The following is a 13,816-nucleotide window of genomic DNA, read 5'->3' on the forward strand; positions in this document are numbered from 1 at the left end:
TGAGGCTATGTCACCCACAGTGAGGCTATATCACCCACAGTGAGGCTATATCACTCACAGTGAGGCTATATCACTCACAGTGAGGCTATATCACTCACAGTGAGGGTATATCACTCACAGTGAGGCTATATCACTCACAGTGAGGCTATATCACTCACAGTGAGGCTATATCACTCACGGTGAGGCTATATCACTCACAGTGAGGGTATATCACTCACAGTGAGGCTATATCACTCACGGTGAGGGTATATCACTCACAGTGAGGCTATATCACTCACAGTGAGGCTATATCACTCACAGTGAGGCTATATCACTCACAGTGAGGGTATATCACTCACAGTGAGGCTATATCACTCACGGTGAGGGTATATCACTCACAGCGAGGGTATATCACTCACAGTGAGGGTATATCACTCACAGTGAGGGTATATCACTCACGGTGAGGCTATATCACTCACAGTGAGGCTATGTCACCCACAGTGAGGCTATATCACTCACAGTGAGGCTATGTCACCCACAGTGAGGCTATATCACCCACAGTGAGGCTATATCACTCACGGTGAGGGTATATCACTCACAGTGAGGCTATATCACTCACAGTGAGGCTATATCACTCACAGCGAGGGTATATCACTCACAGTGAGGGTATATCACCCACAGTGAGGCTATATCACTCACGGTGAGGGTATATCACTCACAGTGAGGCTATATCACTCACAGTGAGGCTATATCACTCACAGCGAGGGTATATCACTCACAGTGAGGCTATATCACCCACAGTGAGGCTATATCACTCACGGTGAGGGTATATCACTCACAGTGAGGCTATATCACTCACAGTGAGGCTATATCACTCACAGCGAGGGTATATCACTCACAGTGAGGGTATATCACTCACAGTGAGGGTATATCACTCACGGTGAGGGTATATCACTCACAGTGAGGCTATATCACTCACAGTGAGGCTATATCACTCACAGTGAGGCTATATCACTCACAGTGAGGGTATATCACCCACAGTCAGGCTGTATCCGGCAATATCACTTACTTTATAAAGTCCCACAATGGATGACAAGTCGTACATTAATACGGTTCTCCCTGCTTTCGAGTAACCACTTCTCGGTTTGCAATACTGTCTAGATAGAGTTGTGTTTATAAGTGTGTTGTTATTATAAGTGAATGAGTACATGTTGATTAATGGCACCTGCCATGACACCTGTCTTATTGCTATCAGCTTTGTGGAATGTATACACATCGAGAGGTGTAACTCTCATTATGTATACAAGTGGTGACTCAATGCATATAAATCTTGAAGTGTGACTCAGTGTATATTCATCTAGTGTGATTCAGTGTATATATATATATATATATATATATATATATATATATATATATATATATATATATATATATATATATATATGTATGTATATATATATATATATATATATATATATATATATATATATATATATATATATATATATATATATATATATATATATATATAGTGCATTGATGCTGGTGGCTCTTGATCCATGCAATTATGACTACCCTCCCCTTCCTCGGATCAAACTTAAGTGCCTTCCATTCCTCAGGAGCTATATGACCACAACGAGTTCAGCCTTTCTAATTTGCTTCTTCGTGTCCCACAGTTTGTCGCCCATCCTAACATTCAGCAGCTGCTGGCGGCACTCTGGTACGAGGGTGTTCCAGGCTTCAGGAGGAAGGCGGTTACTGAGAAGTGTTTGGAGATACTGAAGGTGAGACTCTCTCTCTCTCTCTCTCTCTCTCTCTCTCTCTCTCTCTCTCTCTCTCTCTCTCTCTCTCTCTCTCTCTCTCTCTCTCTCTCTCTCTCTCTGGGAACTTTCTTGCACTGTAGTCGTCTATGTATTTCGTTATAATGTAATTACTACTTTTCCTTAATTTATTACATTTCATTAGCTTTATTCAGTTAGCTGAATAACAATATGTGTTGTAGTGACATTTTTATTTTTACAAAAGTTGTTTCTGTCATGCGATTATCAAACGTAGGATCAAGCCTGCAGTGTTGTGCTTCCTGCTCTGAGCGACCCACAACCCGTTTAGAGTTTGATACAGTAAATATAACAATAATAAATTGTTTAGACAGGCGCTTGAGATGTGATAATTGTGGTGTATGACTGATGGTTGTAAGTTACCCAGGTGGTGGTATTGTTCCCGGTGTACTGTGTGTGGTACATGGTACTACCTGACAGTGTCATGGGTAAACTCATGAGGACACCGTTCATGAAGTTCCTCACTCACTCCTCTTCTTACCTCTTCTTCCTGCGTAAGTAATTCTTCATCGCTGTTTGTGTGTGTGTGTTCACTTGTACTATGTATATTACTGTGTTAAGTTAGTTCAAGTTAAGTACTTTCTTACCATATTATAATAATTGTCATTACTGTCTACAGTTATTGTTTAATGAGCTACTTTATTTTCTTTTGTTTAATGATAAATATTATGGATTTGCATCATTTGCGTACTCGGTACATTTTCCCTATTATAATTAGCCCCATTATTATATTATTCAACAAATTAACCTTTTCTCCGCATATAGGTTTATGTTAATTTGCAGTATCAATTAGTTGTATTTATATTTACCGTGGTACTGTACCTGTGTTGTTCGTTTATCAAGATGTTCCATCTTGCAGTGTTGTTGATCTTGGTGTCTGTACGGTTCGAAAATTTGGTAATCTGGTTGTTCGGAACGGCGTCGATGAGGCTGAACCTGGAGGAGTCTATGAGGCGTCAAAGAGGCAACTTACCCACTCCTACTGAGTGTGTAGTGGCTCTTTGGGTGTTCGGTACGTCAAAACTTCCTTCGTAATCTGTCATGAGGCCGGGAAGATAAGAACAACACTTCATTTCAAATGAATACCAATTTATCTTGTAAACAAGGCGTTATGTGGACTCAAACCGTATATGCCTAACACGGGGTCGAGCCCGTTTAAGCCAGGGGTCATTCCCTTACCTGGTTAACACTGCATCAAACATGTACACGACTTTTTACACCATTTGTTGCCTTGAAGAAATATTAAAACAATAATATAGAATATTAAGAAAATAATCGAATTAATTCACCTTGCTATTGCAGTGTCTCAAAATGTGTTGTTGTTAATGCAGCAACAACAGCAGTGAGGATTGTGCGTCTCTATTGCAGGTTTCCTGTGGGAGGAGGTGAAGGAGATCCACGTAGAGAGTTTCAACAAGTATATCAAGAACATGTGGAACCTTATGGACATCCTGCGTGACGGTCTCTACGTCATCACCATCTTCCTCAGGATCTTTGCTTACATCCAGCAGAACCAGGAGATCGCGAGAGTGCCTGCGGTCAGTACATGGGAAAGACAGCAGAGATCTTGGCTCTGCGGGCAGTACATGGGAAAGACAGATAGCAGAAGACTTGGAATCCCACACTGAGGCTATATGCTTTGAGGAACTATCTACCACTATCTAGATTAATGGCTATCGTGTCTTGTCCAGGTTCCTAACCTGGATAATACATGATAATAATGCATCAAGTAATGCATTATTAGTCTTGTGATTGCTGAACTAAGGATTGAACTATCATATTTTTTTCCTGAAAGACGTCACACAGAATAATAATAATTAATAATAATAATAATAATAACAATAATAATAATAATAATAATATTTCGTTAGTGTCACTTCAGGCAATCACTCTATTATAATCCCTAAGTCATTAAAAGCTGGCAGATTTCATCCAGTAATGTAACAAACATTGTGTGTAGTGGTGGTGGAACATAAGTGGGTAACATAGCTAACTTTTGTTTCACTGTGTAACTTTCATATAGACTAGGGCAGCAACACACTACTGATGTGCCAATCTTTGTTAAATTAAGTAAGTCACATTGAGAATATCTTCGTGGTAGCAAGACATCATTCATCCCTCTATCGACAGGAATAAATTACCCCTTACACTACTCCCTTAGCAATAAATTGCCATTTAGTGGATCCTCTTTACCATTTAAGAGTCTCATAAAAAGAACTAACTCTGCGCAGTTTTCCATTAGCATTAAATCCCCTAAATCATCCTTTACATTATCGGCTTTGCATTATATTGACTTTACAGTGTCTCATTGGAAATAATCTTTTACACTGCAACAAATTAACTTCCACATTGTCCTTGCAACAAATTAACTTCCACATTGTCCTTGCAACAAATTAACTTCCACATTGTCCTTGCAACAAATTAACTTCCACATTGTCCTTGCAACAAATTAACTTCCACATTGTCCTTGCAACAAATTAACTTCCACATTGTCCTTGCAACAAATTAACTTCCACATTGTCCTTGCAACAAATTAACTTCCACATTGTCCTTGCAACAAATTAACTTCCACATTGTCCTTGCAACAAATTAACTTCCACATTGTCCTTGCAACAAATTAACTTCCACATTGTCCTTGCAACAAATTAACTTCCACATTGTCCTTGCAACAAATTAACTTCCACATTGTCCTTGCAACAAATTAACTTCCACATTGTCCTTGCAACAAATTAACTTCCACATTGTCCTTGCAACAAATTAACTTCCACATTGTCCTTGCAACAAATTAACTTCCACATTGTCCTTGCAACAAATTAACTTCCACATTGTCCTTGCAACAAATTAACTTCCACATTGTCCTTGCAACAAATTAACTTCCACATTGTCCTTGCAACAAATTAACTTCCACATTGTCCTTGCAACAAATTAACTTCCACATTGTCCTTGCAACAAATTAACTTCCACATTGTCCTTGCAACAAATTAACTTCCACATTGTCCTTGCAACAAATTAACTTCCACATTGTCCTTGCAACAAATTAACTTCCACATTGTCCTTGCAACAAATTAACTTCCACATTGTCCTTGCAACAAATTAACTTCCACATTGTCCTTGCAACAAATTAACTTCCACATTGTCCTTGCAACAAATTAACTTCCACATTGTCCTTGCAACAAATTAACTTCCACATTGTCCTTGCAACAAATTAACTTCCACATTGTCCTTGCAACAAATTAACTTCCACATTGTCCTTGCAACAAATTAACTTCCACATTGTCCTTGCAACAAATTAACTTCCACATTGTCCTTGCAACAAATTAACTTCCACATTGTCCTTGCAACAAATCACTTTTCATGTACTGTTCATTATAGTAAATATTTTTTCCCGCCGACCTCTAGAATAAGGTGTTTCTTAATAGACAAATAACCAACATATAGGAGACTGAAAATTATGGCGATGTTTCGGTCCGACTTGGATCATTAACTAGTCATAAAGTTAACGGTTCAAGTCGAACTGAAACGTCGTCATACGTTTCAGTCTCTTACGTGCGGGTTATATGTGTATTGTTCCAGTCACAGTATTGTGCCTTTTCATTAAGGTGTTTGTTGTGACATGTGACCCCTGGCGTGTTTTCAGACGGCGTTCATCCCCCGCGAGGAGTGGAACACCTTCGACCCGCAGCTCATCTCTGAGGGGCTCTTCGCTGCAGCCAACATCCTGTCGGCGTTGAAGCTGGTGCACATCTTCAGCATCAACCCTTACCTGGGTCCCCTCCAGATCTCCCTCGGTCGCATGGTCATCGATATTGTCAAGTTCTTCTTCATATACACGCTCGTTCTGTTTGCCTTTGCTTGTGGTAAGAACAACTCGAAAAAGTACTCATGGGGTCAAGTCTCAGCAACTGAGCAGCAAGTTTGAAAGGTTAATTATACACCTCATATACCCGTCCCGTGGACGGTAAACAGAAAGATTAGAAGTCTGTAATGGGTCCGGGGACCTAGCCCCAATATTTTATTAGTTAAATCAACAGGTTTTGTCGTTACTCGTTTAGTTTGTTCTTAGTCCCGTCTCTATTACCTATTTGATCTGTTCTTTCCTGGCCGTCATGGGCTCTATCGTACCTGTTCTAGAAATTATGTGTGGAATTTGTCTCCCATACTTTCTCACGTAGCTAATCCTACTGCATTGTCACCCTATGATTGACTCTAGTTCTCTCCTCTAATGTTAACTTTAGTACCTTAATTTTCTCCTGTAGTAGCAGCCCCCTGAACCCTGGAACCAATTTAGTTTCGATTTCCTGAATCTTCTCGATTTTCTGAATATGAACAGATGTGGGTTCCATGCTGGTGCTGCATACTCTGAGATAAACCTGAAATAAGTCGTGTGGGTGCAGTGATGTGTGAGGATGTTACTAGTATTAGTACACAAAGCTGTGATAACAATGTAATGTTAAACTTGCAGGTTTGACACAACTACTCTGGTATTACAACGACCTGGAAAAACAGAAGTGCTACTCCCTGCCTGGCGGTCTGCCGGACTGGACCAAACAGAGCGACGCTTGCATGAAGTGGCGACGATTCCACAAGTGAGTTACTCTAGTTTTACTTTCCTCTTTAATTTAAGATTCACAAAGAAAATTTGTTTCCCTTCCTCCAAAATGACGTGAGACAGTCTCCTTACGAGACATTTTTAATAACACTAGACATATTTTCTATCCTCATGGGGTTTAAATGTGTTTTTTAAACTCTCGAAATTGAAAGCATAATTTTTCTCATCCATACCATCTTTATTTGTAACTCCCGTGTTTATATCGTTAATAAAAAAATATTTTCGCCATCTAGACTTTTTAATTGTTTTTCTATATATAGTTATCTCTATGGTCTTCCCCAGCCTGTTCGAGTCATCGCAGTCACTGTTCTGGGCAGGTTTTGGCATGGTAGGTCTGGGAGACTTTGAGCTGACTGGGATCCGTGAGTACACTCGCTTCTGGTCCATGTTGATGTTCGGCTCGTACTCCGTGATCAACATTATTGTCTTACTCAACCTCCTCATCGCCATGATGTCCAACTCCTACTCCTTCATCGTGGTAAGTCTCTCAAGACTCTTTAACGTTGTTAATGGTTCGTTCATAAAGTAAACATAAGACCACAGCCCTTAGTGGCTCACGAAATCGTACTAACACGATTGCAAACTAACCACAGAACGGGTGGGGATCGAACCCACGTCATGTGAGTAAACTCACAGGCCAGTGTGCTAACCATTGACCTGTGAAATTTAGGGCTGTAATAATGTTGGCAAAATTACCGACAATATGTTAGGTAAAAGAACCCAAGTGCAACCAATGCAACATTTTATTGTCCAAGAGCTTCGTCAAACCGCTACGGTTTAACAAATGTTTCCTTTAATAAATGTCATTAACGTAAGTGACTTTAGCCACATCTTGTCGGTATCGCCATATCATTGACACTCAGAGGTGTGTATAGCTGAGATACTGATGCAGTCACTGGCTCTCAGGAACACGCTGACACAGAGTGGAAGTTCGCCCGTACCAAACTGTGGATGTCTTACTTCGAGGAGGGTAATACACTGCCCCCGCCCTTCAATATCTTCCCCAATTTCAAGACCTTTCTCAGGATGTGCGGGAAGTCCAGCAGGAAGGCGGAGCTCGTGCGTAGAATGTCCTCCAGGGTGAGTACTCGAGAATTCTGAAGAATAATGTACTCCTGGGTGAGTACTCCCTCAGACTTGTATCAATCTTCTTCCCTCACTATCATCAATCTTCCTCATTCACTACCATCAATCTTCCTCCCTCACTGTCATCAGTCTTCTTCAATCACTATCATCAATCTTCCTCCTCCCTCACTGTCATCAATCTTCCTCCCTCAGACTCACTCCCGACACAAAAAAGCGCGTGACTACCGCTACTTGTCAGTGATGCGCGCACTCATCTGGCGCTACGTGTGCGCCCTGCAGCGACGCAACGAGGAACGCCCGGTCAATGAGGATGACATCAGCGAGGTCAAGGGTGACATCTCGTCCCTGAGGTTCGAGCTCATTGACCTCTTCCAACACAACGGCATGGATGTCTCTCTGTGTGCCAAGAAGAGCAGAGGTACCGCTAGTCCTTTATCTCGTGGAGCTCCATGACCCGTCAGGGTTATTTTTAAAAAACTGATCAATTATCTAGTCCAAAAATCAGGGGATTTATAGATGGGCAGGACTTTCAGTTTTAAAATAATTATTGTGCTGTATATTTCATCAATATTTCAGTGAAAATTTAATCACCACAAATGAAATTTTTTTGGTACAACTCTACCAAAAACAACAAATATGAAAATCCATGGATATAATAACACCATTTTTTTCAAATTGCTGTTTATTATTTTTATTTTTAATTAGCGTAGTACACAAAATTATGTAAACAGTGGAGTAGCACACTAGCAAATATAATATAAATAATTTTTATTTTAATCAGAAAGATAACTTGAACATTTTGACTTCGATATGAAGACCTCAGATCAGTGCCTTTTTTTTTTTTTAAATATTTGAATATTTGGTTTCAATCACTGTATTATGCTAACCTGGCAAGGGTCATAAGGAAGATCAGCTCCAGTTCCTTGACACTAGAGCACTTTACTAGCATGAAGGCAGCAGACGTGAAGTGAACTGTACAGGGGTAACAACGTTGTGTGGTTACAGCGGCGCTGGGGCGCAAGATGCGCGTGTGGGAGCGCAGGTTGATGAGAGACTTCCACGTGTCACCTGCCATGGGTTCTGAAGACAACATGGTGGAGAAGGTGGAGGTGGAACCAGAAGAGGAAAGTGCCGCTGACAGGTTCCGTAGAGTGGCGCGTCTAGCCATGGCCAAGTCTACCTCTGGCATCACCGGCGGTACTACTGAGTATGTACCAGTGATATCTTTGTACCATTTAAGTCTTGTTTGTACCAGTGATATCTTCTTTGTACCATTTAAGTCTTGTTTGTACCAGTGATATCTTTGTACCATTTAAGTCTTGTTTGTACCAGTGATATCTTCTTTGTACCATTTAAGTCTTGTTTGTACCAATGATATCTTCTTTGTACCATTTAAGTCTTGTTTGTACCAGTGATATCTTTGTACCATTTAAGTCTTATTTGTACCAGTGATATCTTCTTTTGTACCATTTAAGTCTTGTTTGTACCAGTGATATCTTCTTTGTATCAGTGATATCTTTGTATCAGTGATGTCTTTGTACCATTTAAGTCTTGTTTGTCCCAGTGATATCTTTATACCAGTTAAGTCTTTGTTTGTACCAGTGATGTCCTCTTTATACCAGTTAAGTCTTTCTTTGTACCAGTGATGTATTCTTTATACCAGTTAAGTCTTTGTTTGTACCAGTGATGTCTTCTTTGTACCAGTTGTCTTGTTTGTACCAGTTTTCTTGTTTGTACAGTTAAATTTTGTTTGTACCAGTTATGGCCTCGGGTTATGAGCCAAAAGCGCTCTGAGTCACCTAGTTTACAGTAGTTTTCGCTTTTCCACGTGATATATCAGCAGCTTCCAACCTGTGGTCTGCTAAGGTAGTATACCTGGAGTATACCAGGAGAGGGTTTCGGGGGTCAACGCCCCCCCGGGGCCGGGTCTGTGACCATAGATCCGTGAGCGAAGTTCAAAATTTCAAGAAGCTGTACACAAATAACCCGCACATAAAAGAGAGAAGCTTACGACGACGTTTCGGTCCGACTTGGACCATTGACAAAGTGTGACTTTGTCAATCTTCCAAGTCGGACCGAAACGTCGTCGTAAGCTTCTCTCTTTTATGTGCGGGTTATTTGTGTATCGTTCCAGTCACGGTATTGTGCCTTTTTGTTATTTCAAGATGCTGCACTGTGAAGTGTATAATTACTCACGATAAGCAAGTTCCAGATTTGTTTTAATGCTGTCATTTATTTAACTACATACTCAGTTATGTATTTCAAGTGAGAGATGAAACTGAGAAAAAAATGTTTGTTGTTAGTTAATAACATCGGTTTATTAAGTAGACACGCCTTTCAAAAACCTGGGATCCCTGGAAAAATTAATTGAAATAAAAGGAGTCTTTGCTGGTGAAAAGTTGAGGAACCGGAGTGCTAGACTGATACTGAATATTAATCCCCCCATATGTCTTTTAGCGAGTCATTAATGTAAATTACAAAAATTATAAGGTTTTTATGGCAAATTGCGAGAAACTTAGGAGCAAATTTTTATCGTATATACACATGCGCTAGGCTTGACCTTTGTAATATCTATTATTTACCCAAATCCCCATCCTGTACACTATTGTTATCTAGTAATGGACTCTTTACAAGAATAATGGGTTCATTTACAGTATTAATGAGGTATTTACAAAAAGCGTTCGGTTACAGTGTTAAAGAAGCGCTTACAGAAGTGACATGTTCATTTACAGCAGTAATAATATGTTTATGTGAGTAATAGGCTCAGTAGCATTATTACTAAAGTGTTTACATGAATACTGAGTTCAGTAACAGTAGTAATAACCCGTTTTCAAGAATAACAGATACCATCACAAACCAAATTAATGGACTTGCTCTGACAGTTCACAGATTGGCAGCGGCGGCGACCATGGTCGTGAAAGCCTCAAGATGGCCATGGAGAAAGCCCGCAAGAAGATGGAGGAAGGTACACCTGATAATTCTCCTGGATCCTCCCGCGGCTGTTCTCCCTACCCTGACCTGTACACAGGACCACACCTGCTGGACGCCATCAGAAGCCTCGACCTGAGCCCCAGCGCCTCACCCGCAGAGTCACCGATGCCGCCTCACACAGAAGGCAAGCCTTGGGCTCCGCCTAAAGCTAGGGATGGTATGTATGGTGTATACAAACTTCTGTCCATTAGTATTATGCTGTTCACACAATAAAAGTAAGACAAGGCAAAGCACCGGAGACCGAATCGTCTTTATATAATAAAATATTATTATGCTACTCCCTTAATAATACTCGATGTGTTGGTCACTTGGGTACCTGTGTTTATATATATAAATACGTACATTCATTCTTAATTAAAAGATACATATTTCATAGAGTTTATAAGAACGAGTAATGTAGTTTGTGTTGTGTGGACAGGTCAAGCGACAGATCCCAACATGCTGACTGTGCCGGGGCGCCGCTCCTCCACCACGCTCAAGAGGGACGGTGAGGATAGTGGGTCAGACATCAGCCTCGATGTTCCTGTGAGTGCCAACATCAAGGACTCAATTAAATTACTTAAAAAGAAGACTGAAGTAGTCAAAGTTTCTTCTACGCCTGTAAAGCCTGTGGCAGCAGACAAAACTTCTTCCAAGCCTCCAGCAACTATCACAACGGTATCAGAGAAAACCCCACCTCAGGTAGGCAAAGATGAAGCTAAAGTTCAGAAAACAGAAATCCCGGCCTCAGCAGTGGTGTCGTTGGGAGTGCCTCAGGTTGCCAAGGATGAACCTCAAGTCCAGAGGAATGATGCCAAGACAGTATTGGATAAAAGCTCAACCCAGATTACCAAGGGTGAATCTCAAGTCCAGAGGAAAGATGCCAATGCAGTGTTGGAGAAAAACCCAACTCAGGTTACGAAGGATGAATCTCAGTTCAAGAGGAAAGATGCCAAGGCAGTGTTAGATAAGAGCCCAACCCAGGTTACCAAGGATGAATCTCAAGTCCAGATGAAAGATGCGAAAAAAGTGTTTGACAAGAGCGCACCGCAGGAAGACAAGGTTGCACCTCTATTTCAGATGAAAGATGCCAAGGCAGTGTTCGAGAAGAGTGCGCCGCAGATAATAAACCAAGATGAACGCCAAGTCCAGATGAAAGATGCTAAGGCAGTGTTTGAGAGACCGCCTCAGATCAACAGAATCAATGTTTCAGCTCCGAAGAGAGAAATCCAGGCCCCGAGACCCGTAGGACGTCTCCCTGGTAAAGACTCAGCACCATTGAGGATCCCTCCTCCAGCGGCTGTGAGTGCTCGTCGTGGACCCGAGTCTGAGCATGCCCTACGCCGCCCCGTGCCCTCACGACCGCAACAAGTACAGCAGCAGATGTTCACAGACTCTGACGATCTAGAGAGCGTAGATTTCGTCCGTCGGCCATCACGGCCACCAGCTAAGGTGGAATCTAACGGGAAAAGCCCACCCCCTTCCATTGCCGTTATCCCGTCAACTCCAAAGCCGCCAGAGTCTCCCGTGTCTTCCTCTCCTGTTCACAAGCCTCTTGTAAAAGCACAGGCTCCTCAGCCTATGGTGAAAGCACAGGCTCCTCAGCCTGTGGTGAAAGCACAGGCTCCACAGCCTCTGGTTAAACTACCGGCTGCAGCTCCATCAGAAGAGACCAAAGAAATTGTACCTTCTGAAACGGCTCCTACAGAAAAGACTCCTGCAGAAGAGGCTTCTTCAGAAGCCCTTAGCAGTCCAGAACAGAAACCCTCCACTCCTCCAGCTGCTACTTTCCGCAGCAACTCCCCGTCGACCCAGAGCCAACCCTTGCTGAAGCCCACTGAGAAGAAGAGTGGGTGGTTGTAAACCTCTCGTGGCCAACAGGGACACTGACTCCTCACAACTTTATCAGTTACCGTACCTGTCCCATTACTAACACACCAAGCTGAATGCCACACACCTGCCCACCAACCCCCACATCCAGGTCATGCCCATACTGGCTCGGTTGCAGTTTCTGAAATCTATGATAGATGTATAATAGGATTTTCCACCAGAGTAAAGATTCAAAAAGAGAAAAGTGCGAACGTAGATTTTTTTATGTATAAATGTTCATCTTTTAGATTTTTTATAATTATGTAATATATACAAAATTGTATATTATTTTTTGTCTTTTGACTCGTGATACTCTCCTATTGACGTTAATAAAACTTATTCTACGCTGAATTATCCTCAAATATAAATTTACAGCAATTAATGCAACACCATCATTAGAAAATCTCCCGTTTCTCCTGACAATGTATGACCACCAGTATCACTCGTCTTGTCCAGGAACCAGACCCCGAGACCTTTCAGTTGTGCTCAACACTCTGACCACTGTTACAAGTCGCGCGTGTATGCTACATCGTTTATACATATATTTATATATATACAAATTAATAAAACAGAGGGTTCATTATTACAGGCAAACAGTAATAATTTATATAAATTTCTTCAGTGCCAAGAACATCTGCCCACATTATAGAAAGTGATAGTTCCCTCCAGTACACTACATAAACACACCTCATCAGTTTTCTTAAGTTTTCCATAGTTTTATTAATGAAAATACACATTAACATTTATTTGTAGCAAGTAAACACATGAATTTAGGCTCGAAATCTTTATTTATCTCTCTGCAGAGGACATTTTATCATTGACAAAAATCAAATCTCAGTTTAAAAAAAAATCTTGTTAAAATTTTAAGTGGGTGCAAATAAATAGTACTTCCTTAGCTTATAATTTGAATTTGAATATATATATATATATATATATATATATATATATATATATATATATATATATATATATATATATATATATATATATATATATATATATATATATATATATATATATATATATATATATATATAATGTATGTATAAATAATGTAAAGCAAAGATATGCACACCGAGAGGTGTATGTCTCCTACTATATATATAGTATATTAAGTTTATTTTAATTCCTATTTCTGGGATTAAAATATTCTTGAGTGGTGATGGAAAAGTTATATGCAGCCTTAATGATCTCGTGTAGTTGACAGGTTTTAAGATCATGTAACCAGTCAGTGTAGAGCAAGAGGATAATATACATCGATAAATGAATGTTTCTCAGTGTATATACGCTGAAAGTTTATTCTAGGGATTAAGGTATTATTGAGTGGTGATGAACATGTTACATGACCCCAGTGTAGTTGATAGGCTTTAAACCCAGTAAATAAACCAACCAATAAACCTTGTAGTTTCTTTGTTGACAATTTTTTCAAGTTTCCAGTCTTAATCTCCGCGATAAGATGTACATT

General features: G+C 40.4%; 1 protein-coding gene across 1 annotated transcript in view; it reads left to right on the forward strand.

Moving 5' to 3' along the window:
- Positions 1 to 12,740, forward strand: part of LOC128697437 (transient-receptor-potential-like protein) — a 50,378-nt gene extending 37,638 nt beyond the window's left edge. The window contains exons 8-19 of the mRNA XM_070094140.1: positions 1,602 to 1,763; positions 2,185 to 2,311; positions 2,677 to 2,829; positions 3,186 to 3,355; positions 5,455 to 5,674; positions 6,280 to 6,403; positions 6,709 to 6,904; positions 7,333 to 7,506; positions 7,705 to 7,930; positions 8,518 to 8,719; positions 10,395 to 10,660; positions 10,922 to 12,740. Coding sequence (XP_069950241.1) covers positions 1,602 to 1,763; positions 2,185 to 2,311; positions 2,677 to 2,829; positions 3,186 to 3,355; positions 5,455 to 5,674; positions 6,280 to 6,403; positions 6,709 to 6,904; positions 7,333 to 7,506; positions 7,705 to 7,930; positions 8,518 to 8,719; positions 10,395 to 10,660; positions 10,922 to 12,345 — 3,444 coding nt within the window. The 3' untranslated portion in view covers positions 12,346 to 12,740. The remainder of the gene's footprint in view (positions 1 to 1,601; positions 1,764 to 2,184; positions 2,312 to 2,676; positions 2,830 to 3,185; positions 3,356 to 5,454; positions 5,675 to 6,279; positions 6,404 to 6,708; positions 6,905 to 7,332; positions 7,507 to 7,704; positions 7,931 to 8,517; positions 8,720 to 10,394; positions 10,661 to 10,921) is intronic.
- The last annotated feature ends 1,076 nt before the right edge of the window (positions 12,741 to 13,816 follow it).

This window comes from Cherax quadricarinatus, chromosome 44 (genome assembly GCF_038502225.1).
Source record: "Cherax quadricarinatus isolate ZL_2023a chromosome 44, ASM3850222v1, whole genome shotgun sequence".
Taxonomy (NCBI): domain Eukaryota; kingdom Metazoa; phylum Arthropoda; class Malacostraca; order Decapoda; family Parastacidae; genus Cherax; species Cherax quadricarinatus.